The 27,393-nt window shown below is 40.7% G+C and overlaps 1 protein-coding gene across 3 annotated transcripts in view; it reads left to right on the forward strand.

The window, feature by feature from the left end:
• The window catches only part of JAZF1 (JAZF zinc finger 1), a 284,997-nt gene that overhangs the window by 130,574 nt on the left and 127,030 nt on the right, over positions 1–27,393 (forward strand). For all 3 annotated transcript variants that reach the window (XM_007053643.4, XM_037890500.2, XM_037890501.2), the window contains one exon: positions 13,919–13,991. In XM_007053643.4, the coding sequence (XP_007053705.1) occupies positions 13,919–13,991 (73 nt within the window). The remainder of the gene's footprint in view (positions 1–13,918; positions 13,992–27,393) is intronic.

The raw sequence follows: 27,393 nt of genomic DNA on the forward strand, positions 1-27,393 counted from the left end.
CATGTCACCTGAACGGGAATCCATCTTTAACCTGGTGCTTTCCATTGGGAAGGAGAGGGTGGGAACCCAGAGAGGGACAACGGATTCCCGCTTTATGCAAAATATATATAAGTGGGTGGAACAGAACAAAGGGAGGAGGTCATCAGGAGAAATCCCCTAGCTACCACCTGAGCTGGAACAAGAGCTGTACCAGGGGAAAGGATTGTGCCCAGACTAGGAAGGTGTCCAGTCTGTGAAAGAGATGTTTCAATAAGTTTCTAAGGGTGAGATTTTATCTGTATTCAGTTTTATTATTGTACTAGACTTAGACTTGCGTGTTTTATTTTATTTTGCTTGGTAATTCACTTTGTTCTGTCTGTTATTACTTGGAACCACTTAAATCCTACTTACTGTATTTAATAAAATCACTTTTTACTTATTAATTAACCCAGAGTATGTATTAATACCTAGGCGGGGGGGGAGGGGCAAACAGCTGTGCATATCTCTCTGTCAGTGTTATAGAGGGCAAACAATTTATGAGTTTACCCTGTATAAGTTTTATACAGGGTAAAACAGATTTATTTAGGGTTTGGACCCATTGGGAGTTGGCATCTGAGTGTCAAGGATAGGAACCCTTCCTAAGTTGCTTTCAGTTAAGCTTGCAGTTTGGGGCACGTGGTTCAGACCTTGGGTCTGTGTTGGAGCAGACTGGCTTGTCTGGCTCAGCAAGAAAGGGGGCTGGAGTCCTAAGCTGGCAGGGAAAGCAGGGGCAGAAGTAGTCTTGGCACATCAGGTGGCAGCTCCCAGGGGGTTTCTGTGATCCAGCCTGTCACACTGTACATTAACAGAACATACACATGCATCACACACGTGCATATGTGATGTATCTTCCATTATGTTGGCTTACCTTAACAGTCTCACATATACACTTAAACTAATTTATTATTAACATAAACACTAATGTAATGTATTGCATTTGTTTAACAAAATTGGTATTTTCATGTACTTGAGTGATCCAAAATTCAGGTGAAAAATCAGTAAAAATCGAATAAAAGCTTTTATAAAACCTGGAAAACTTTTGGTAAAAATTGTTAAAAACCAGAAATGAAGGGCTTTAAAAATTGTTTATCCTAGATTGAGAGTCTTGATACTCATTTTAATAACAATAGTTTGACTTATTCTGTGCTCTGCACTCTTTTATGCTTGATTTGAACAACTAAGAAAAACACAAATGATATGTGGCAAGAAATTTGTAAATCAAGGATAGAGATGGTCAAAGTTATATGAAAACCATTTTTGGCCCCTGTTTTCCCTCTGGCTCTGCTTGGGTAGACTCCCATTGAATTACGTGGGGTTCTGCACCCACACAAATTCGTTGGCAGGACTGGGCCAACTGTCCAGTGGTAGCAGAGCAACCTGCCAAAAAGACCAGTGCCCAAAACTGACGCTTTGTGTCTGTAAGTTGGAAAGATACTTGGGCAGGGATCTCAAACTCAAATGACCACGAGGGCCACATGAGGACTAGTACATTGGCCTGAGGGTCGCACCACTGACCAACCCCCTACTGCCCTGGCCCTGCCCCCACTCCACCCCTTTTGTGAGACCCCACCCCTGCCCCACCTATTCCCACCCCTTCCCTGCCCCCATTCCAACCCCTTCCCTGTTTTCTTTGCTTATCTTTTGGGAAGGTAATGAGAGTAGCTCTCCTTTATTTTTATTTTTTTAAAATACTTCTCAGTGACATCCTGTAAGGGCAAAATTTCTTGGGGTTAAGTTAATATGTGAAGTTTGGTGATTTTAATAAAAGTAGTTTCCTGCCATACCTATACAAGAATACAGTTGTGGAGTTTGATGCGAGTCCCCAATATAATCTGATATTTAGATGATTGCTCATTAGATTTAAACCTTTTGAACTCTATATAACTGAATAGGTTTAACCTGTATTTGGTTTTTTTTTTGTTTTTTTTTTAATAAAGTCCCAGCAGTTTCATTTTTCTCTTCTTCTGTAAGGATCTTTCCAACACTCTGCAGGTCTCTTGTCTGTTGACTTGATTAATGAATATTTTATCCACTCATAGTAACCATTAATTATTGCCTTGTGATACAGTAATAATTATTGGTTTCAAATAAAAACTAATTAACATAAGTGGAAAATCATCATAGCATATGAAGTGCGCTTGCAGCTAGTTACATCTAAAGGATCATGAGCCATCAGTATGTGACATATGTATATTTGCAGCTAGTTACCAACAATTACCTTTTATTTGTGTGCAAAGTAGTAAGTATCCACCTTGCAGTATCCTATTATAATAATCTCAGACATAAGATGGTGGAAATATTACTAGGGAGTTGTAGTCATAACATATAGTCTTATCTTAACGAATCACAATCACCCCCTGCTATTTTATTAAAGCTTATTTTCCTACGTATTTTACTTACCATAGATTTTTTTTTCTTTCTATAAATGAGAGGTGATTCAAGCCCAATGAGTGTAAACTGGTGCAAATCAAGAGTAAGTAAAGTGGAGTTATTGTACACCTGTGTAGAACCAATGTCCACTATATATAAAGTTTGTGGACCTTATTAGACATAGGGATTTTCTTCATGATTTATGTTCTTTTCCATTTATCTAAGGTGTATGTGCATGCATGTAATTTGTGCATGTATTTATACAGAAAAGTGTATGTGTGTATACGCACTTGCATACATATCACCTCTCACCATTGTATCTAGATGCTAAGATGTAATAAAAAGAGGGGTGGACTAACCCAAATTAAAGTGACCAACTGCTATTAAATTCTGATAACTCAAATCCTACTATTCAAATTTCTTGCAAATATAGAAACAAATCAGGAACATGATCCCCTGTCCATTAACTCATGGTTAATGACTGTCACATGCGAAAGGGATCTGGGGGTCACAGTGGACCAACAGCTAAATATGAGTCAACAGTGTAACGCTGTTGCAAAAAAAGCGAACATCATTCTGGGATGTATTAGCAGTAGTGTTGTAAGCAAGACATGAGAAGTAATTCTTCCACTCTACTCCGCTCTGATTAGGCCTCAACTGGAGTATTGTGTCCAGTTCTGGGCACCACATTTCAGGAAGAATGTGGACAAATTGGAGAAAGTCCTGAAAAGAGCAACAAAAATTATTAAAGGTCTAGAAAACATGATCTATGAGGGAAGATTGAAAAAATTGGGTTTGTTTAGTCTGGAAAAGAGAAGACTGAGAGGGGACATGCTAGCAGTTTTCGGTATGTAAAAGGTTGCTCCAAAGAGGAGGAAGAAAAATTGTTTTTCTTAACCTCTGAGGATAGGACAAGAAGCAATGGGCTTAAATTGCAGCAAAGAAGGTTTAGGTTGGACATTAGGAAAAAATTCCTAATTGTCAGGGTTAAGCACTGGAATAAATTTGCCTAGGGAGGTTGTGGAATCTCCATCATTGGAGATTTAAGAGCAGGTTAGACAAATACCTGGCAGGGATGGTCTAGATCAGGGATTGGCAACCTTTGGCACGTGACCAGTCAGGAAAATCTGCTGGCAGGCTGGGACGGTTTGTTTACCTGCAGCATCCGCAGGTTTGGCCGATCACAGCTCCCACTGACCGCGGTTCGCTGTTCCAAGCCAATGGGGGCTGCGGGAAGCGGCACGGGCTGAGGGATATGCTGACTGCTGCTTCCCGCAGCCCCCATTGGCCTGGAATGGTGAACTGCAGCCAATGGGAGCTGCCATCGGCCAAACCTGAAGACGCTGCAGGTAAACACACCGTCCCGGCCCACCAGCAGATTTCCCTGACAGCCACGTGCCAAAGGTTGCCGATCCCTGGTCTAAATAACTAGTCCTGCCACGAGTGCAGGGGACTGGACTAGATGACCTCTCAAAGTCCCTTCCAGTTCTATGATTCTGTGGTTATCCAAGCATATTTGTTACAGCCTAAGTTCAAATAATGACATTCTACCGTACTTCAAGATATGAATTAACCCCCAAAGGTTTTTGTGTTATGGGAGGGAAAGTCCTTTTAATTTGTAAATAGGAAATAAAGAACTCTTTTCATGGCAGCAGAACCCACAGTTATAGGACCAGAAAATGACAGGAGAGTGCATTTTTAAAGCAAACAAATTAAGATGTGACTGAGCTGATAAATGTTTGGGTTGAATCCCACTGTCTTGCCCTTGTTTGTATGTAGTGTTCTTCATATATAATAGACAGTGCTGGAAAGTTATGCACACTCTCATTTTTCACTTTAATTGCCTGTTTGAAGATAACATGACAGCTCCAAAGGTTACTTTTAGTTACATTGTTCATACCCAAGGAGCAGTATGACCAATTATTAGCTTGCAATAATTAAGCTAAAAGCATGATCTTGAAAGATTTAAAATGATCATAAAATCCATAATTTTACCTGATTATTTTTTTTCATAGTATGTCCAAGTGTTGTCAGCACTTTAGAATCACTGCTATGTTTCCGATGTCTGATTTTACTATGTATTTTCACAAATTAATCAAATAGATGTTAACTGATAAAAGATTCCGTTTTGTTTTGTTTCTTTTATTCTGTTTTTATGTACAAAAATCAGAAAATGCCAAGTGAGCTGGTCAGTTCTGTTGCTGAGTCACCAGTAAGCATGGAATCATTAATAAGGATTTTGTATTATATTAGCATCTAGAGCAGGGGTGGCCAACCCGTGGCTCTGGAGCCACATGCGGCTCTTCAGAAGTTAATATGTGGCTCCTTGTACAGGCACCAACTCCAGGGTTGGAGCTACAGGCGCCAACTTTCCAATGTGACGGGGGTTGCTCACTGCTCAGCCTCTGGCTCTGCCATAGACCTTGCCCCCACTCCACCCCTTCCCACCCCTCCCCTGAGCCTGCCGTGCTCTTGCTTCTCCCCCTCCCAGAGCCTCCTGCAAGCCATGAAACAGTTGATCGGGAGGTGTGGGGAGGGCTGCCAATGGGTGGGAGGCATGGGGGGTGGGGAGCTGATGGGGGGCTGGTGACATATTACTGTGGCTCTTTGGCAATGTACACTGGTAAATTCTGGCTCCTTCTCAGGCTCAGGTTGGCCATCCCTGATCTAGAGGCTTCAGTCAGAGCTCTATTGTGCTGGGATCTGCAGAAACATAGTAAGAACATGTCTGAACGGGGACACTCTAGTAAGTTAAGATGAATTAACTGAAGCTCTGAAGGTAACATAGATTTAGTTAAAGGCTTAAGCACATTAAACCCCTACCTCGATGTTTTCATTCAAAAGTAAAGTGGCCTCGGTTTGAGATTGTGGGCTGGTCTACACTTAAAATGTAGGGGCACCGAAAAATCCACATCCCTGCCCACTGTAGCTATGCCGATTTAACCCCTAGTGTAGGTGCAGTTAGGTCTTCAGAAGCTACCATCTCTTGGAGAGGTGGTGTTCCTATAACAACAGAAAAACCACTTCTGTTGCTGAAGGCTGTTTCTACGCTATGGAGTTACGCTGGCATAGCTACAGTGGTGTGGTTATGCCACTATAGTTCCCATACTGAAGATATGGGTTAAGCTGAAGCCAACTAAAGCCACTTATTTCAAAATGAGAGCGTCCGTATGGGAGCTAAATGGGCTTTAACTAATATATTTTAACTTCACACATTTAGTTAATTCATCTTAAATTTCCATGTAGAGAGGCCTTAGCCAGTCCCTGCCGAAGAGCTTACAGTGAAAATAAAAAAAGACAGGCAAAGGGAGGGAGATTGTATTGTTCATTAATTATGCTGTTGATATAAGAATGGATCAAGGTTTGCCTCTACTTATGTTCACTGAATTGACATATACCTCTGCAGCATCCATCAAAAAACGATATATTTTTCTGTGACACAACAGGAAAGGGTTCTTGTTTCTCAGATGTTGTCACTGTATAAAAAATGTTGACTTTTATTTTGAGCTAAAAATATATATATATTTTTGGCATACATTAGTTGAAGTAAGCTAGTGTTTAGGGAAGAGTAGCTATAATTAATGAGCTGAGCTGATTTATATCAGCCAGTTTTTAAGGTGAAGTGAAATACCAAGTTAAATACAACACAGACACTCGAAGCTGATGCTGGATGGTGTGTAGGTGGTAATATGTGCATGAATGTTCTTCAAATGAAGTTAATGGGGAATTTGGAGACCTTTGAGAACCTATAATAGTATGTTGTGCATTGGTTTTGATTTTATGTTAAGGAGTTGATTTTCATAAGTCCCTAAGTGACCTAGGAGCACAGGTCCCACTGAAAGTCAATGTTCCCGTTATTTAGGTATTTTTGAAAATATCACCCAGGATTTTTTTTTTTTTTTAAATATTGGGGAAATGTCCACATTCTCTACGATTTATTAGAAACAGAGAAATAGTTATTCTAAAAATCCTGAAAATATTTTGTGATTCTGTTGTTGTGAATTTAGTGCTCATGTAATGGGATGGAATGATTGGCTCTGGAGATAAGACTCAGCTTTAAAACTTAATATTAGGGGCCAAAATTAGTGGCCTGATTTTTTTTTTTCAGAGACACGCAGTAGATGCAACTCCACTGAAGTCCGTAAGAATTACAGATGATATGCACCTTTGAAAATTGGGCAACTTACTTTGCATCTGAATATGGATTTATGTGCCACACTACAAGCACCCAACTTTGATGATCTTTGCTTAAAGTCCTCTGCTAATGCAAAACTGGTGCAATATAGGCCCTGGCAGTGCAAGCTTTCTCACCACTGGTCTGACAGCACACTCACCCCTGCGCTGGAAAGACTACCTCTACGAAGTGAAAGAATAGTTCAGTCTTCACCCCATTCAGCCATTGGTCTTTCTTCTGAGACTATCGCAAATAGTACTAGTAATAGTTTTGTAATAAGGACACCTGATCATCAGGAACTGGATTAAGACTATCAACTCATTTTAAAGGCCTCTTAAAAAGTTTTCAGGTATCAACCTAGGCTGGATTTGAACCTGGGATCTAGAGGTGAAAGACTCTGTCTCCGTGGACTGCTATTATTCAGTTCGCTGCCAACAATTGTGCCTGATTCTTTACTGTTGTGTTTAGAAAGGAATGCAAAGTGGGTGTAAAATGCCACCGTTGTAATTTAGGTCGTGTTTTTCACCCCTCTTACATCAGTGTCAATAACTACATAAGGTAAAAAAGACTGTGGAGAATAAAGCCAGTTGTCACTGTGGCTTATTTTTTTAGATTTTTTTAATAAGCTTTATTAAATTTTCTTATAAAAACTGTCTGATCTTTATCGAGTGTATACCTGATTTAAAACTGACTCTGTATTTAAGCATAGTAAATTGACATAAAATTAGTAACTATAATAGTGTGTGTTTTATGCTAAAATGTTTGTGTGAAAGAAAAGGATATAATTGGCATTAGTGAAAATTATATTTAGTCAGTGTGGCAGGGTGAGCTTTTGGGGTTTCGTTTGTTTCACTTATTGAAACAAAGTTGCTTCCTGAGTTTTAAAAGAAGACTGTAGAGTGTGTTTGTGTGCAAGATGTTAAGAGTTGGAAGGATGTTACATTCTAACATCAGAACTTGTGCTGCCGTCAGTGATTCATTTTTTATAACATGCTCCACTGAAAAAGGTTGGCTTCCTACAACAGCCAAATAAAGATGGTGCAGTATCGTAATTTATAGTTTTGGAAGACCAGATTAGTTAAGTGCTGACACTTCTTGTCTCCTTGCCAGTTTAAAACATGCCATACTGGCATGAAAAATGTAAGTGTTTACATCCTATTATTTACCGAAGTTGATCATATCATGACTGTTTTAGTCAATGTTCAAGTTTTAACAGTGGCATAACCAAACAAAGCAGAGTAGCATCTGGGTAGCTGTATGTTTTGTTTTATTTTAATTAGCGTTATGTTCTATCTCTTATAGCAAAGCTGTGTACAGGCAGAGTAACAATGCAATATGAAGGGAAGGGAAGAAGTTCCCTTGTTAGAACGCTTCATTAGAAAACCTAGTACTGTAGGGGGGATGTGTGTGAGAGAGAACTGTAGGGTAAAGAGCTGTGCTACAAAAACTGCTTATTGCTGCTCTCCAGATGCTATAAAATGTATTCAGTGTTGCATATTGCATTGCGTGAGAGAGAAGAAATAATGAAGGTGGCTTGTATATTTTGCAGTTGGGAAGTGAAGCTTTGTTCTACTGGATCTAAAGAGCTTCACTATATAATTAAGGAAAGCAGTAAAATAGTGAGTCATTAGTACCACACTAATAACTCAGGAAGCAAGTGGTTAAAGTGATAACTTGTGTGGGACCAACAACCGATCAATTCCTCCAGCTTTTTGTGTACACTGATTTGTGAATGCTTGCAGTGGGATATACTGAAGATTCATCATCTGCAAATACATTTAACTCTATAGGTGTCCCATCGAAAACTGTTTAGGCAACTTTGTACTAAGATTACTAGCCTACAAGTACTTAAGGAAACATTGGCTGAGCATTTTTATATATTTATTTTGTAAGAGACTTATATTTCTTCTTGAGATACCCAGATCTGTTTTATCATTTGAGTGCATGTAATATTTTCCTTGTCACGCCACCAGTACAACCTATACAGTGTCGCAAACACAGGTATCGGAACTATTAATTTAACTTTGGGCAATATATATGTTGGTTATTCAAATGGATGATATTTAGAAAACAATGTGAAATGTCTGTGTGAATGCCTTTGGGAAGAGAGAGTGAAAGAGAGCAGGGGACTTGGAGTCAGGGTTTATAGCTTTGGTGTCAGGCACTGCCACTAACTTGCTCTTTAATCTTGAGTAAGACAATTAATCTCTTTGTACTTCAGTTTACCCAACAGTAAAATGGGTATAATAATTCACAGCTGATGTAAGTAAAAAATAGTTTTTAACTAATAATTACTAATAATTAATAGCATACATTCATTATATACCCCAAAGTCGCTAGTGCCATCCAGAAAAATAAAATAGACACTACCTGTAGTTAAAGCAGGGCACAATAAGAAAGAGCACACTAAAAGATCATAGGGAATAGGAGAAGTAACTACAAGGGTTAGTGGAGTAAAAATTCATGGGATACCTTAGGTTTGTCATGTGCAAATGTTGATTTGTGTTTATACACATCTATATAATGTTTTTTTATTTTATCTCATTCAATAACTGCATTGACAGTTTTAGGGGGGAATGAGAAATTGGTGGGATGGAAGTGGGAGCAGAGAAAGGGAGATAAAGAAATGAAAATGAGATGTGTGAAGGGAGCAAGCATGAGGGGAAGGGATGTGGAGGGGAAAGGGTACTGGCATGGCCATGGAGAGGAAGTCAGGGGTAAGGAATGAGGAAATAGCTAATACGGTTCAAGACTATGGGCTTGTCTTCACTACCAGGGTAAGTCCACCTAAGTTATGCTACTCCAGCTACATGAATAATGTAGCTGGAGTAGATGTAGCTTAGGTCGACTTACCCCCGTGTCTTCAGGCCTGAGGCCCCCCATACACACACCCTGCAGGGCCCCAGAATAGCTAGGGATGGCTCTGGAGGCGGGGTAGGCTTTTTCTCAGGTCAGGGACCTGGTGAGGTAGATAAGGAGGTTAGGTCAAGATGTTGCACTTAGTGGATATCAAGTGTGGCAGGTATCCTTTGTGGCTACTCGTTACAGAGGGATACAGTTCCCTGATAAACAGGAGTTGGAAGTGGATTTAGGGGAGGCATCCTCTAAGGAAGCTGGAAGAAGGAGGTTGGGGTTCCTCCCTCCCTGTTTTCCCATCCCTCTGAACTTACATACAAGGGGAGAACGGTGGGGTCTCAGCAATGGGCTGGCTGTCATAGGCTCCAACTTTCCCCTGGGTGCTCAACCCCCCCCCCCCCTCCAGCCCCACTCCACCCCTTCCACGATGCCCCACCCCTGTCCTGCCTCTTCCCACCCCTGCCCCGCCCCCATTACAACCCCTTCCCCAAAGTCCCCATCCTAACTCCGCCCCCTCCCTGCCATTATTCCAACTCCTTCCCCGAGTGCACCACGTTCCCTCTCCTCCCCCTCCCTCCCAGAGCATGCTAATGCCGCCAAACAGCTGTTTAGCGGCAGCCGGGCGGGAAATGCTGGGAGGTAGGTGGAGGAGCGGGGATGCAGCATGCTCAGGGGAGGAAAAGGAGGAGGAGGGGTGGGGGGTGAGGGGAGCTTGGCTGCCAGTGGGTGCAGAGAACCCACTAATTTTCCCCGTGGGTGCTCCAGCCCCAGAGCACCCATGGAGTCAGTGCCTATGCTGATTGTGCCCAGGTTGGGAAAGGAGAGGGCGGATGGCAGCCCTCCCCCAAATAAATGGAAGCAATTAAGAAAAAAATTATGACCTGCACCATATGATTTATTGCCGAGTATTCCCCAGATATGTTAAGTGAATAAAGTTGCAGCTTAATTAAATTACTCCCATTGTGTCTTGTCTTGTCTTCCTGTGTGACTGGAACAAAAGCAGGAGTAGTGAGAGAATAGTTAGTTGTAGTCTTGCAGAATCAAGTATGTGAAGCTGGAATGAAAGCTGTTCGGAGGAGTGAAACCGAGAAGAAATTATCCAAAAGGTCAGAAGACAGCAGCAACTGCTTCTGTTGGTCCCACAGCTTCACCCTCCTATGCAGGTTTCAGAGTAACAGCCATGTTAGTCTGTATTTGCAAAAAGAAAAGGAGTACTTGTGGCCCCTTAGAGACTAACCAATTTATTTGAGCATAAGCTTTCATGAGCTACAGCTCACTTCATCGGATGCATACTGTGGAAAGTACAGAAGACGTTTTTATACACACAAACCATGAAAAAATGGGTGATTATCACTACAAAAGGTTTTCTCTCCCCCCACCCCACTCTCCTGCTGGTAATAGCTTATGTAAAGTGATCACTCTCTTTACAATGTGTATGATAATCAAGGTGGGCCATTTCCAGCACAAATCCAGGTTTTCTCCGCGCCCCCCCCCGCCCCCCCACCACACACACAAACCCACTCTCCTGTTGGTAATAGCTTATCTAAAGTGATGACTCTCTTTACAATGTGTATGATGATCAAGATGGGCCATTTCCAGCACAAATCCAGGGTTTAACAAGAACGTCTGGGGGGGAGGGGGTTAGGAAAAAACAAGGGGAAATAGGTGAGCTTTAAAGCTCCACCCCAAAAGCCAATGAATAATTTTGCTTTGAGAGTCTGATAACAGGTGCTAAGTGCAAGTAAAGTACATTATTATAGGGAAAAATAAATATTTAGAAAAGCAAATGTGGTTTTCATTAGTCTAGTGGAAAACATTTTTGGAACTTTAAATTTGAAAGTGAATTTCAGCTTGAGCATATGTACTACCCTTTTATGTTTTCTTTCTGCATACATTCAAGGTCTCAAGCTTTAGAAGTGCAAATGCAAAAGCAGTTTTTAAAGTAATTACAAATTGCACAATATATATTTGCTTTTTTGGTGAGTTATGTATGTCATCCAACCAGAGAACAGAAGGAATACCTCATGACTTGTATAGCTGTCCAACACAGCACTCTGTGTGAAGTGTAATTACCAAATGATTAGCAAACCAAAAATCCTTCACTGAAGACATTTCGTAATCAGTTTGAATACTAGAACATGAGACCTTTGCTACCTGTTCCTGGACAATTTGTGAATATGATCTCTGTGTAGCTCGAAAGCTTGTCTGTTTCACTACCAGAAGTTGGTCCAGTAGAAGATGCTACAAACAGTGATCTGAGGGTTCAGTTTTGATCTGTCCTGCGCGCAGATGCTAGGTAAACAGTTTCCCACACTCTGTTTTGACATATCAAGATGAACGTCATGTGGTCTTCCTTATCTTCCGTCAGTGCTAGGGGGAGCTGCTCCCATAAAGCAAATAGGTGGTGGACACTCCACTATAAAGTTTTTCCCTTAGCCCCTCTCTCCCACGTATACATGTGACTCAAACCAGCCCCAAAGTTGCCTCATTCAGACACAGAAACTGTTCATTGTTGATGAAGGTTAATCCAAGTTAAGAACTGGATTAGGGAAGCTTCAGTCATTTAGCCACAGATGCCTAAACTTGGGTTGAAGCAGTTTTAGGATGACCCCGACGGGGGATAATGCTCTGCAGACATTCTGCATGAAGGCAGTCCCATGGTAGACCTTGAACCACAAAGATGTAAATCTAGCAGAGTTCATCATGACGCAGATTGCGTGCTTGACTTGCTAAATGAATGGAGGTCTCACAGTAGTGCAAAGGAACATAAAAGAGATCTTTTTGTGTTTGAGCCTGCCATTCCTGGTTGAGTGGAGCATAAAGATAACATATAAGATAACTGATTTGTCACTATCTTCAGTTAGAGCAGTCCAGCGCACTGTGTGTTGGTGATCGCTATAATCTCTGTAGTCTGCAACTGCTTTTCAGACATAAGAAAAGGTCTGTTTCCTGTTAAAAGTAATTGGCTATGGGTTGTTGATCTGCTTGACACTATGTATGTATATGTGACTGTTCTCTGAACCTGCTCAATCAAATATGTTGTCATTGTAAGTTTCCATCTATGTATGGGCGTGTTGGTGAAGTATGTTGTCAAACATAGAGTCTGAGTTGTCATGGAACAAATCTGGGGGGGCGAGGGAAGTCTTTTTGAATTATTCTTAAGCTTTATGGCAGCCCAGGAGTGACTGCACTCATTAAACAAAATGTTAATTGACTAGAACTGAGGGCTGAATAATCTTGTACTCCTCAGTCAAGAACTGCTATTCCTTTTGATGGAAGTTTTACCTGTGTAGGGCTAAAGAGCTGGGGCCTAAGATTATTACTGGAATGTTTTTAAATAGAATACAGATGCTGCTGACTAGCTCAAAAGCACATGTGACAATATTAGGGAAATGAACTTTTGAAAAATAACATGGCTTAAAGTTGTGTGGAGAAAATAGGTTCAGTCTAGAATATTGCATAAGTGTGTTGACAATATTCTTTGCAGTGAGAAATGAAAGATGGATACCAGCAGTACTATAGAGAGCTATTTAGTAAAACAGTCTGCATTCTTCATAGTTAGGAAACATAAGTTGCCCATAGAATTGGTGTTAAAGACATGCACGCAGTTTGTGATAACAACTGCATGGTCATGTTCATCTGCATGATACACATTTTGTTAAAACCTTTTTTGTTTTTAATTTCTAAAGGGGCTGTTTTGGAACATGAGGCCATGCTGCATTTTTAAAATCAAGATTATCCTTTTTTTTTTTTTTAGTAACTACTTTTTTGTTTTTAAAAAATGTGTATGCTCTTTCTTCTTCATTTCAGCAACATGGACTAAGACTGCTTCTTTGCTTAGATAACAGCAAAGTTGAATTGAACAAGACTAGTGCATAAAACCAGGTACAGTTCATTCTTGAACTGTAAAGTCAGTGTTAGTGGAAATTGACGAATGCTTGCTTCTGTGCTTCCGAAGGGCGATCTTCTGCTGGGCATATATTTTGCTACATGTGTACTTTCATGTGCATTTCTGATTGAAAGAGTTAGGGTAGGAGAAGAAGCAGAATTTGTGTGTGCTGAGGTAAATAGATGATGAACCTCAACAGATAGCTGTTTGTGAAAACTGGTCCTTTTGTAAAGTGTCACAATTTGTTGATCAACTTTAGAAATGTCTTAAAAGAAATCTTTAATTTTTGGCTCTATTTCGTTTTTAACAGTGTAAACTGTGGAAACGATGCCAACGTGGTTGCTGTAAGCAATGAAAACTAATATTTATGAGAGGGATTATGACGTTTGTATGACAGATGGAAATTCTATCACTGTTGATGTTTGGAATTCCCTTGAAAAGTAATGCAATATCTTGTTGTTTATGAATGAATGACCAAATGATTGTGCTGTACTGAGCTTATTCTAAGAAGGGGTTTAGCTACTTTACATTTTTCTTCTTCAGATATGTTGCTATAGACTCCTATATTTCAGTACAAATATTGCAAATTCATACTTGTATTTTTATTACAGATACAGACCCACGTGTGTTAGAGAAACAAGAACTACAACAGCCAACATATGTTGCTCTAAGTTACATTAACAGGTAAGCATTTTTTTCAGTTGTAAATATGACCCCCTGTGGTTTGCCCTGACTGTCAGCAATATATGTGCACACTGTATATTCCCGAACAGTGCACATACTACACACTTCTTACTTTATTTAAAATTTTATACTGCATGTTTGAGAACATCTGAAAATATTTACATAATTTACTGGATATCTGATCATCTTGATAGCCTGGGCTGAGAATTAAACCTTTTTATGTTAAGACCTGTATTGTACAAAACAAGTGTTTTAAAATATTCTGTGTTAAAATATCTATAACAGAATATATTTGGTTTAATCAAAATGACTAGTTGGAGATGGTTGCAAACTGGTATGCTTTTTTTAAAAAAAATCTATAATGTCACTTCATTTGCAGTTGGCAAGAGAAGCCTGTTTAAAGCTAGCATGTATTTGGCATGTTGGCTAGCATAGGTCTTTGTAAAGACACACCATTTCTATGAGACGATGTCGCGAATATGTAGAAACTAAAAGCGGTGGAGGGAAAAAGGTCCTACCAATTAAGGGACTAATACTGCAGTCTGAGCCAGACATGCAAACTGCTGAGCCCATAAGGAGCCTTATTGACTTCAGAAATTTTCTGTTCAAGGGTCAGGGACTGCCTGCATGTGTATAATCAGGGCCGACATGAATACATGTCTGGACGTTATCAGTTTTTATAATTCCATGACTGAAGTCTAATTTATATGGATGAATGATTAAGCAGTTCTCTGTGAGGTGTTGTTATTTAGGAGTACGTCTACACTGCTGTAATTCCCAGTTAGAATAGACACATATGCGCTAGCTCTGCTCCAGCTAGTGCACTAAAAATAGCAGTGTGGCTGTGGTGGCATGGGCAGTGGCTTGGGCTAGCCACCCACGAATGTACCTAGGATCTTTGACAGGGTTGTACTCAAGTATTTTGTACTCCATTCCCGTTTCTCCCACTGATTTGTGTCTAGACCGTATGCAAATCATTAAATCATGGTACTCTCTGTGACTTGATTTTCCCATCAATAAAATGGATATGTTGTAATAGTTCCTAATTCACAAAGGTGTTGTGAGATCTACTTAAAAGAATTGAAAGCACTCTGATGTTCTCAAACAGAAGATACTACACCTCTGCCCCGATATAATGCGACCCAATATAACACGAATGCGGATATAACACGGTAAAGCAGCACTCTGGGGGGCGGGGCTGCGCGCTCCGGCAGATCAGCGTGTCTGGCTCCGACACGCTGCTCTGAGCCGCGTGTTAAGGGTGCCGGGGCGTGGCCGAGGGGTTGGATAAGGGGCAGAGGGTCTCAGGCGGAGGGGGTAGGTCAGGGGACAGGGAGCAGGGGGGTTGGATGGTTTGGAGGTTCTAGGGGTGGGGCGGTCAGGGGATGGGAAATGGGGCGTTGGGTAGGGTGTGGGAGTCCTGGGGGCCTGTCAGGGGGTGGGGGTGTGGATAGGGGTTGGGGCAGGCAGGGGACAGGGAGCAGTGGGGTTGGGTAGGGGGTGGGTCCCGGGGGTGATTAGGGACAGGGGATTCTCTGGAGGGGGCAGTCAGGGGACAAGGAGCAGGGGGGCTTAGATAGGGGTGGGGTCTTGGGAGGGGTGTTTAGGGGCAGGCAGTCTCTGGAGGGGGTAGTCAGGGGACAAGGAGCGGGGGGGGTTGGATGGGTCGGGGGTTCTGAGGGGTCAGTCAGGGGGCGGGAAGTGACTTAATAACGGAAATGTTTGAGGCCAAAGCAAGTTCGATATAATGCAGTTTCACCTATAACGCGATAAGATTTTTTGGCTCCCGAGGACCACTTTATATCTGGGTAGAGGTGTTTGTGTAACATGTGCAAAGTTTTGGTGTTGTTTACTATTAGTTTGTGCTTGCTCTACAGTCTCTTTTTAGGAGACAGTATGTGGGGAAAGCCTGAAATGAGACACTTTATTTTCATTCTCTTTAAAAGGCGCCAGGCTTTTTAATCATCTGATCATCATTCATTTCATTTTGTCAGTAATATGGAATTATTAAAAATAAATATTTTGCAAGATGCTGGGCATTGGGGTATGGATTTACTTTTGTAATCTTGTTGCTTCCTGGAAAGAGTCACTCACTAAAGTGCACTTGTGACATTTCAAAGCAGTAAAGGGAGCTTCCTGGCTAAAACTCTATTCAGTGCTTTGAAAATTTACCTTAACCAGTGTCTCTTTCTTTTTAAAGTCTGGCCTGAGTCACCAGGTGTATTTAATTTAAGACCTGAACTTGCTGAGAAGTTAAACAACTTTTTAAAAATTACTTATCTAGCTAATAAAGCTCTTGCTTTTAAATTGTTGAATGAGAGCGCAGTTGTGATCCTCAGTATGTGCCAGTGCAGGAGAGTTAGGTGGCTAGTTGTATCTCACATCACAGCCTCATCTCTCACCTCCCTCTCTTCGCCCTATTCAGGTGGACAGGGCATGAGTGGGGAGCAGATGGAGCCTTGACTTTCTCTCCCCCTCCTTGATGTGCTAGACAGCTCAGCTGAGCCAGAGCAGAGGCAAGTAGCCTGTGCAAGGCAGAGGGCTGGTGCAGATTACTTCTCCCCTGAGAGAAGGATGAACCAGGAACCATATTGTGAGAGAGAGATGTGGTCTGCTCTCGAGGCAGTACAACTAAGCAATGCCCCTTATTTAGGGATTTTACTAAAGCCACCATTTAGTCCTAACTAAACATACATGAAGTATCACACACAACATGGCATCATTCTTCATTTAAAACAGGTTTCCCCGTTTTGGATAAATCAGCATGCTGCTGTTTTGGGGATGTTTGGGTTTCTTTTATAGAAAATTCAGTGGGTTTTGGGATGTTTTTTCTTTTCCAGTCACTTGGGAGATATGTATTTGAGACATGTACTATATGGGATTATACATATTGTGACAGGGTCGGGCCAGATGGCTACAGGAAAGTGATAGAAGGCAGATATATTAGCCCCAGGTTAAGTCGGTCCCTTTTCCCTGGGTAAGGTAACACGGAAGGTTCCAAAACAATCAGGAACTTTCTGGAAACAATTAAGCCAGGCTGATTAGAACACCTCCAGCCAATCAAGAAGCTGCTAGAATCAATTAAGGCAGGCTAATCAGGGCACCTGGGTTTAAAAAGGAGCTCACTTCAGTTTGTGGTGCGCGTGTGAGGAGCTGAGAGTGAGAACGCGTACTGTTGGAGGACTGAGGATAAAGAAGGTGTTGGAGGAGGCCATGGGGAAGTAGCCCAGGGAGTTGTAGCTGTCGTGCAGCTGTTCCAGGAGGCACTCTAGACAGCTGCAGTCCACAGGGCCCTAGGCTGGAACCCGGAGTAGAGGGCGGGCCCGGGTTCCCCTGAAACCTCCCAACTCCTGGTCAGACACAGGAGGAGTTGACCTGGACTGTGGGTTCACGAAAACGGCCAAACTGAGGGATGCCGTGAATGTCTGAGGCGAGCAAATCCGCCAGTAAGCACAAGACCCACCGAGGTAGAGGAGGAACTTTGTCACAGTATCAATAGGTAGGATGCCAGTTTCTATCTCCATCTATGCTCTGTGGAGGCTGAGATACGAATCTGAGTCTGTCACTGCTCTCAACCTCATAAGCCTGGGCAGACTGAACCTAGGTCTTAGTGAAAAGTACTGACAATAGGCTGCAGTACCAACCCACTGAGTTTAAACTTGCCTAAGGTATACGTGAAATAAATGTGTTGGTCCCATCTTAGCTTTTGTTGATGGATTCCCCCCCCAACACACACACACACCTAAAATCCACCATACTACTTGGAATAGTTTCTGCTCCAGAGGAGGGATGACAGTGAAATAATGGGGGAAATACATGAAAGTAAGCACTGGAGTGCATTTTAGTGAGTGACTATTTTACCTGACAAAAGAAGATACATATGGTTAATAATTGCTGGCATTGGCATGATTTCCTCTATGACAAAAAAACCGAGGAGTACTTGTGGCACTTTAGAGACTAACAAATTTATTTGGGCATAAGCTTTCGTGGGCTAAAATCCATTTCATCGGGTTTAGCCCACGAAAGCTTATGCCCAAATAAATTTGTTAGTCTCTAAGGTGGCACAAGTACTCCTCGTTCTTTTTGCTGATACGGACTAACACGGCTACCACTCTGAAATCTACAACAAAAATTACTGTTCTTCCTGGAGAAAGTATCACTCTTTAAAGAAGATTTAAAGGGATGCCACTAACTTCAAAAATGTTTATCTGATATATTTTTGTGTACTCTTAACATAAAGTTAGAGAGCATATTTTTATTGCCCCATCCCGCAGTGTGTTTGTTTTGTACATAAGTCTTTGGGTGAGAGGCATTTAAAAATTAAGAAAAAGTTATTGTAAAATCACAGAAATTGCCAATGGTATTTTCAGGATCATGTCTAATATTGGAAACTACTTTAAACTCTAATTTTCTAAATGGATTGTCTCCCTTTTAAATTGTGTGATTGAAGCTGTTTAGTTTGTGGTTATTTTGTCCAAATGTTTCACTTGCAACATAATTTTGTAGAACAAACATTAATTGCTTCAGTAATTAACTTTTGCACATATAAACCTTATTTGATTTTTCATTTCAAGCCAACCTGCTGTCATTTAATTTTTTTTTTAAGCAATGGTTTCATTGAACCACCTGCTCTATGCAGCTCAAGGGAACAGCTGTATCCATACACTAAAAAGACATGCATTCTATTTCCCATCTACGTATGCCAGAGCTGGGTTCTAATTTGTTATTCGAGGCTATGAACTCAGATTTTGTAGCCTATTACATGTCATAAGCATGTTGTATACTGTTCCATATCAAACACCAGGTACTCAATGTACTTTTTTTTTTTTTTTGAAACCGTGCTTTTATGGTTGCAAAGTGGAACAGAACTTAGATTGGTTCCTGCCATGAGCTCCAGACCTTAAAACAATCTTCCTCTGCAGGTTTGGATGCTCAGTGTGTTGTGTGTGGGCCATGCATTCTCATGGAGCTGGAGAAAGTAAGAATTCTTAATGCTGTGAGATTGCCAAATTGTATTATAAAATCAGTACATTTTGAGTGCATGCGGGCAAGAAGAAAGGATGATGAGAAGTCATTCATGTGCAGGCTACATTGTCTGCCGATAGGTCACGTTATGTGATGAGCAACACAAATATAACCACAGCCTACATTTGGGATATTTGTATGATGTCTTGCATGGGCGCTGTAATAACATTAAAATGGCAGCAGAAGTGGAGCGTGGAGGAAAGGGGTTACTAAAACGTGTTTCTTTTATGTTAGATCACTCTTCCCCCTCCTCCTCCATCTCCAATCCCTAAAATTATTTTTTCCGGAATATAGGTGGTAGAATGTTTTATGTTCCTGTAAAGCTGTCCTGCAGTGGCTCGAGCACACTCAACAAACTCAGGGCAGACTGTTAAGAACCAGGGCACAAACCCCAAAGTGGCTGTGAGTTCAGTACTTAGATTTCACTAACCAATTATCAAGTGTAAACTTCTCAGGCACTGTAACAGCTTTAACATGGAGCTGCAGACAGTGACCTTGAGTACTCCAATCTGTTTTGCCATCCAGGTGAGCCTGCCTTTGTGATAGATGGTCCCTTACACCGAGGATCGTAGCAATATTCAGGTTATTCCCAGTCCCAAAGGACCAGACACTTACCCCGGGTTAATTGCACTTTAGATCTCACACCATAGACAACATTTGTAGCCAATCCTATAATATAAATCCTATAATTATCTAAAGATTTATTATATTAGAATAGGAAACGAGATCTATTTACAGGGTTAGAGCCCGTAAACATATATACACACAAATTAGTTCCAATCTAGTTTCAAAAAGTAATAGAAGCTTCTTTAATAAATAAGCTCTACATGGCCTTCAGGGCTAACCCAGGCTAAGCACTTGGGATCTTTTGCTTATGCCTAGTAATCCTTGCCCCCACAGTCCAAGCTGCATACAGTTACAGTTCCTTCTTGTAAGGGGTTTTTATTCCCTTCCCCCCATTGAGCTCTGAGCTGCAATCTTGGCTGATGGAAGGAATTCACTTGCATGACTCATTTACATGGGAGGAGGGGAAGGGGAAAGAGCAGTTAATTTGTTCCTCAATAATTTGTTTGGTGTTGATGGGTCTTCCCTGTTGTGCATGAGATAATAGCTTCTGTTGGAGACCAGCATTCCACACTAGGTAATGTCTCTCTCCTGTCCGGTGAGATACAGAGGCTTACAATACAAATGCTCAAATATTATCTTAGGATACAGGTATTGTAAGTTATACTAATGCATGCAGCAACTTACAAATATGCCATAAACTCTAAACACATTCTTATAATTGTAATATCCATTTTAACAATGCTAACACACAGGTGAGCCAGACTGGTTCCAGCTATGTATGTGGCAATTGAGGCATGGGGACCTTGGCATGAGCTGGCACTTGGTCTGCCAGCATCACAGCTCCCTTAAATTCTAATGCACCTTCCAAATTATGGTCATCTCAGTCATTGAGGCTCAGGCCTCATCTCTGCAGGAGATCGGCTGCAATTACAGCTGTCAGCCACGTATGTACTAGTGCACAAGGGTAGACTAGCTAAACTTCTTCTGTTTGCACTGGTGGAGTTTTCCTTTGCTTGAAACCAGGATTGGCTTCTCCAGTGCAAATCTCAGTTTGCAGAGGTTTACACTGTCTAGAGGTTTGCACCAGTAATTGACTGAAATCGCAGCAAATTCCTAGTATAGACGAGGCTTAAGTGAATGTCCTTCTTTACATAATCCACCAATATTGATGATTGCTTCCTGATTGCATTGCCCTTTACTCTCAGAAGTTAAGATAGGAGTTAATAAGCTATAGTACTCCCAGAGCTGATGCACTTCATCTGCATCCATTCCATAATAACAGAGATAGCAGATTGCAAGGTAGACAGAAATGTGTATCTGTAATTCTGGTGCCATCCAGAAAGAGACTTCAGTGCAATAATCCTTCGGGGTAGTTTTTCAGAATGTTGAGCTGCAACATCTGCTACTCCTTAGAGATCTTTCTTTTGTGCACGTTAACAAGAGGGGCTCAAGGCACCTATTTGTCTTATTTCATTTAGATGTGAAGATCAGTGGCAGTAATCTACATGATTTGTCACTTTTCTCTTGTGCGCTGCACCTTGGAGTTAATTAACATGGTTATGAATCTTGCTCAGTCTATTATTTGAACATTCTCACCTACATGACACTCATTTATGTTTCTGAGACTGTTGGCCTGGGACTTGAGTAGAGACAGTTCTTAACTCGGTCATATTATAGTACCGCATAATGTACTGTGCTTGAAGAACACTATCAAGGTTTTTAGGCCTAACATATTACCTATTTTTCTAATGGGAAAGATCCTTCAGTGCCCGTTTATGCCAAGAAAGATGTTTGATATCAGGCACTACTGAATACAAATTGTTGACCCAAAAACCAAAATCTTGTGTCTCAAGTTTAAATCCATCTTTTCAAATCCACTTTATTTTTAAATTATCATTACTGATAATTATAAAAAGGCAATCACTAGGGAAATATTTTCATTGTTCTAAGAAGTAATATTAATAATTGTGTGGGTATTTTTAAAAAAATGAACAGTTGATGCCAAGACCTAATTATAAAGGAATATTTCCCCTACTGAAATGTATACAATAAGTAGGAGGCTAGAAGTTTACTAAAGGCTTGAAAATAGATCAGAAATACATGCCACAATGACTGATGTTTTATAAGTGACCACTCAGAAATAGATAAATAGATAAACTTATTGGCTATAAACTGTTAATATATCTTAATAAATGAAATATGATTTTCTCTTTTCCTACATAATTTATTAGTCATAGCTATTAAAAACAGAATAGATTAATCTGTTGTAAAAAAGAAGAGTGAAAACTGACTTTAAGACTGCATTCAAGAACTATATCCAAAATAATGCCTATAAAACTGCCAGGTGAAAAAAATTAAGATTAATTTTATAATACACTGATTTTTGTAACACAGAAATACTGTAAGAATGTTTTAATTCTTGTGTGTAAACATTTTTTAAAATAGTCTAAACTATTTTAATTGTTTGTCTAATATGGTCCAAAGATACAGTCTACTGCTGATAAAACAGAATTTGCAGCGTCTTTGGCACTGACTTATACACTCTTTTTTCTCAGCAGCAGGCTGCATCTTTGGACCATATTAGACACAGACATTAAAACAAGAGGTTTCATCTGAAGATATATTAGCCGCTGTTGCACACTCTAGTATGTTTTTGCTTTCTCTGTATGTCTCCTGTTCATATTATGTCCTTTTATTACCTTTCATATATGTTCACTGTTTTGCCTCTAAAATAGATTGGCCACAGCTCAAGATAAGGTCAGCAAATATTCAAGGCATATATATCAGACCCCAATGAAGGATGCAAGCTACAATGTCATCTGTTACCTCAGGCTGCTAGCGGATTCACAAATACATTTGATACATTTGAGGATCAGCCTGTGCTATGTTAGTTCCTTGACTATTGTGGCAAGGTTAAAGACTTTGCATACCATATTTTGTTGGTCTGCTGTATCAGGGCGCCTTGTTTTCTGCAGGGAAATAGTCTTTTTATGGTGCTCATAAATTATTCATAAATTAGGCCTATGTTCAGCAATGGTGCTGTACCATCTCAATATAATGAAAATAGCTTGTCTCATTGATATAAATGCATTTTCATAGCAAAAACAGTTATTTCAAATGTTGAAAAATAACATTACAGTGATAAGTGTCCCCAAGAGGAGGAGGGGGAGTGGCGGTGGTGGTGGTGGTGATGATGATGATGTGTGAAATATATTTATCTCAAGTCATAGGTTTCCTTTCAAAGCTTGGAGGGCCGGGGGAGAGAAATCCAGTGTTATGGAATCAATTATATAGAATTCTTTCAATCTTTTAAACTTCTGAACAGTCAAATCCTTTCTCCCCTTCCTGCCAGCAGGTTAATTTCATAACCCTGATAGATTGTCATTCTGCTAAAAGAAAAGGAGTACTTGTGGCACCTTAGAGACTAACCAATTTATTTGAGCATAAGCTTTCGTGAGCTACAGCTCACTTCATCAGATGCATACTGTGGAAAGTATAGAAGATCTTTTTATACACACAAAGCATGAAAAAATGGGTGTTTACCACTACAAAAGGTTTTCTCTCCCCCCACCCCACTCTCCTGCTGGTAATAGGTTATCTAAAGTGATCACTCTCCTTCCAATGTGTATGATAATCAAGGTGGGCCATTTCCAGCACAAATCCAGGGTTTAACAAGAACCTCGGGGGGGGGGGGGGGGGGGGTAGGAAAAAACAAGGGGAAATAGGTTACCTTGCATAATGACTTAGCCACTCCCAGTCTCTATTCAAGCCTAAGTTAATTGTATCCAATTTGCAAATTAATTCCAATTCAACAGTCTCTCGCTGGAGTCTGGTTTTGAAGTTTTTTTGTTGTAATATCGCAACTTTCATGTCTGTAATCGTGTGACCAGAGAGATTGAAGTGTTCTCTGACTGGTTTATGAATGTTATAATTCTTGACATCTGATTTGTGTCCATTTATTCTTTTACATAGAGACTGTCCAGTTTGACCAATGTACATGGCAGAGGGGCATTGCTGGCACATGATGGCATATATCACATTGGTGAATGTGCAGGTGAACGAGCCTCTGATAGTGTGGCTGATGTTATTAGGCCCTGTGATGGTGTCCCCTGAAAAGATATGTGGGCACAGTTGGCAACAGGCTTTGTTGCAAGGATAGGTTCCTGGGTTAGTGGTTCTGTTGTGTGGTATGTGGTTGCTGGTGAGTATTTGCTTCAGGTTGGGGGGCTGTCTGTAGGCAAGGACTGGCCTGTCTCCCAAGATTTGTGAGAGTGTTGGGTCATCCTTCAGGATAGGTTGTAGATCCTTAATAATGCATTGGAGGGGTTTTAGTTGGGGGCTGAAGGTGACGGCTAGTGGCGTTCTATTATTTTCTTTGTTAGGCCTGTCCTGTAGTAGGTGACTTCTGGGAACTCTTCTGGCTCTATCAATCTGTTTCTTCACTTCCGCAGGTGGGTATTGTAGTTGTAAGAATGCTTGATAGAGCTCTTGTAGGTGTTTGTCTCTGTCTGAGGGGTTGGAGCAAATGCGGTTGTATCGCAGAGCTTGGCTGTAGACAATGGATCATGTGGTGTGGTCAGGGTGAAAGCTGGAGGCATGTAGGTAGGAATAGCGGTCAGTAGGTTTCCGGTATAGGGTGGTGTTTATGTGACCATCGTTTATTAGCACTGTAGTTTCCAGGAAGTAGATCTCTTTTGTGGACTGGACCAGGCTGAGGTGGATGGTGGGATGGAAATTGTTGAAATCATGGTGGAATTCCTCAAGGGCTTCTTTTCCATGGGTCCAGATGATGAAGATGTCATCAATATAGCGCAAGTAGAGTAGGGGCGTTAGGGGACGAGAGCTGAGGAAGCGTTGTTCTAAGTCAGCCATAAAAATGTTGGCATACTGTGGGGCCATGCGAGTACCCATAGCAGTGCCGCTGATTTGAAGGTATACGTTGTCCCCAAATGTAAAATAGTTATGGGTAAGGACAAAGTCACAAAGTTCAGCCACCAGGTTAGCCATGACATTATCGGGGATAGTGTTCTTGATGGCTTGTAGTCCATCTTTGTGTGGAATGTTGGTGTAGAAGGCTTCTACATCCATAGTGGCCAGGATGGTGTTATCAGGAAGATCACCGATGGATTGTAGTTTCCTCAGGAAGTCAGTGGTGTCTCGAAGGTAGCTGGGAGTGCTGGTAGCGTAGGGCCTGAGGAGGGAGTCTACATAGCCAGACAATCCTGCTGTCAGGGTGCCAATGCCTGAGATGATGGGGCGCCCAGGATTTCCAGGTTTATGGATCTTGGGTAGTAGATAGAATATCCCAGGTCGGGGTTCCAGGGGTGTGTCTGTGCAGGAGAGTGGGGTGGGGGGAGAGAAAACCTTTTGTAGTGGTAAACACTCATTTTTTCATGCTTTGTATGTATAAAAAGATCTTCTATACTTTCCACAGTATGCATCCGATGAAGTGAGCTGTAGCTCACGAAAGCTTATGCTCAAATAAATTGGTTAGTCTCTAAGGTGCCACAAGTACTCCTTTTCTTTTTGCGAATACAGACTAACACGGCTGTTACTCTGAAACCTGTCATTCTGCTGAATCATAGGCAAAAGAAAGAGAGAATACACGTCATTGTAATCCGTTTATTTTGTTTCCCTCTCTCTCTAAAACCGTACTTGGGTTTTTCCAGGTCTTGGTTCAAAAATGACTTTTCACAAGTTGTGAAAATAACATTTACTAAGGGCCAGATCTTGAAGTCATTATTTAGCTTTCATTCAGTTTTTACTTAGTCCATATTCAGGCAAAGGTTTGCCTAAAAGGCGAAGCAAAAGCTGAGTGAAGATCTCAGAATTTGTCTAAAGATGTGGTATATAGTAAAGTGCATGAATTTTTGCAATAGTACTTCTTTTGTTCAGCAGTTCCCAAGATCAAAAAGCAACTGCCAGTCTTGTTTCTCCTGAAAATTGGTAGATGTAGCAATAACCCTTTTTTTTAAAAAAAAGGGGGGTAAATTTATCTGATTTTACACGTTATTAGGAGATTAGATATGTAAACTAATAGTTATTTTAATAGGTTTCTTTTTATTCAAATGAAAATTGAAAGTATTGGCCTTTCTTGCATGATATATAGATATTGCTGAAATAAAAGTTATGTTTCTACTTAAAAGCAGCAAAGAGTCCTGTGGCACCTTATAGACTAACAGACGTATTGGAGCATAAGCTTTCGTGGGTGAATACCCACTTTGTCGGATGCATGTAGTGGAAATTTCCAGAGGCAGGTATAAATATGCAAGCAAGAATCAGGCTAGGGATAACGAGGTTAGTTCAATCAGGGCGGATGAGGCCCTCTTCTAGCAGTTGCTAGATCTAGCAGATGCAGACTAACACGGCTATCCTTCTGATGTTTATACTTGACATTTGTGTGTAACATTTTGAAATAGAATTCTAAATCAAATGCAGCCTGGCACTGAATATTGGTTATATCAGACTTAAATACAGGCTCCTGTGTTAAGAGTGATGTCTGTTGTTTCCATTCCTATAGCATTAGTTCATGCAGTTTGGATTGGCATCTGACTAGCACTGATTATTTACATCCTTTAATATTTAAAGGCCAGATTAGGGCCTTTTGAAAGTTGCACTAAGATAAATATTGTACCTTGTTTTTCCCCTTCCAAAAAACATTTTCCTTATTGGCCCTTTTTGGTCATTCTTGGCAGTAAAACCGAGAGTTGAACGTGTATAGTGTCTGAACAGTCTATTTACCTCTAGAAATGATCTCTCCATGTAAGCAACGGGGCATGTAAGTAATGGGGAAGTTTACAATGCCACTTTGCATGATGAATCAGCAGTTGTTCTGTTTGGATGAATAAAGGGCTTCAGCATCCAGGTTGGTCACTCCAATACCTTTCGCCAACAGTATTCATGTAACTTTTTTTTTTAATAAACAATGAATATTGAAATAAAAGGACATTGCTGTGAAAGCCCATGTTTTGCAAAAATGATATAGAAGCACTTTACTAATAGTTTCTTGGTCAAGGCACTGGACTGGGACTCAGAAGATCTAGGTTCATTTCCTGGTCCTACCTATATGGTATAGTGTGATCTTTGGCAATAGCTGGGTACATTGAAAACAATGGAAAGACTCCTGGTGACTTCAGTGGATGCTGGATCAGGCCCATCATTTCTCTGGGCCTCAGTTCCTTATCTCTCAAATGGGGATAATAATACTTCCTTATTTCATAGGTGAATTGTGAGGATTAACTTATTAATGTTTGAGCTCCTTGGCTACTGTGATGATAAGGGCTGTATAAATAGTTGGAGAGATTGTCATAACAAAATATAAGTTGGGTTTTAAACATCCATTCCTTTGCATGAGGCACCGTAATTCAATGGAATCAAAAAATTTTTTCCTAAAGAGCAAAAATGATGACACTAGTACAAAATCACTCTCCACTGGACACCTATTATCAATCTGAAGCTGATCGATTACAGACTTTGTAGTACCCTTTGGGTTTTTGTATGTAAAAAACTATGGGTTGCTCTTGTTTTGGTGCCTCAAAATGTGGAGTAAATCTTAGCTAACTTCATGCCATTGCTTCTATCAGTAAGAAGATGTTGCTGAGATTTTAATCTTTATTGTTCCATGTACGTTGAGGAAATGAAGCAAGGAACAAAGTTAGAATTCAAATAGAGTTCCTGGTACAGTACTTGGAAAATCATGATAAAATTCTCTCTTTATCGTTGAGGCTGGTGTGGCCAGATTCATCCCCTGAGGTAATCGGGGGAACAAGTCAATAGAAATACCTTGTTTTCATCCAGGACTGAATCTGAC

Source organism: Chelonia mydas, chromosome 2, assembly GCF_015237465.2.
Source record: "Chelonia mydas isolate rCheMyd1 chromosome 2, rCheMyd1.pri.v2, whole genome shotgun sequence".
Classification (NCBI taxonomy): Eukaryota; Metazoa; Chordata; order Testudines; family Cheloniidae; genus Chelonia; species Chelonia mydas.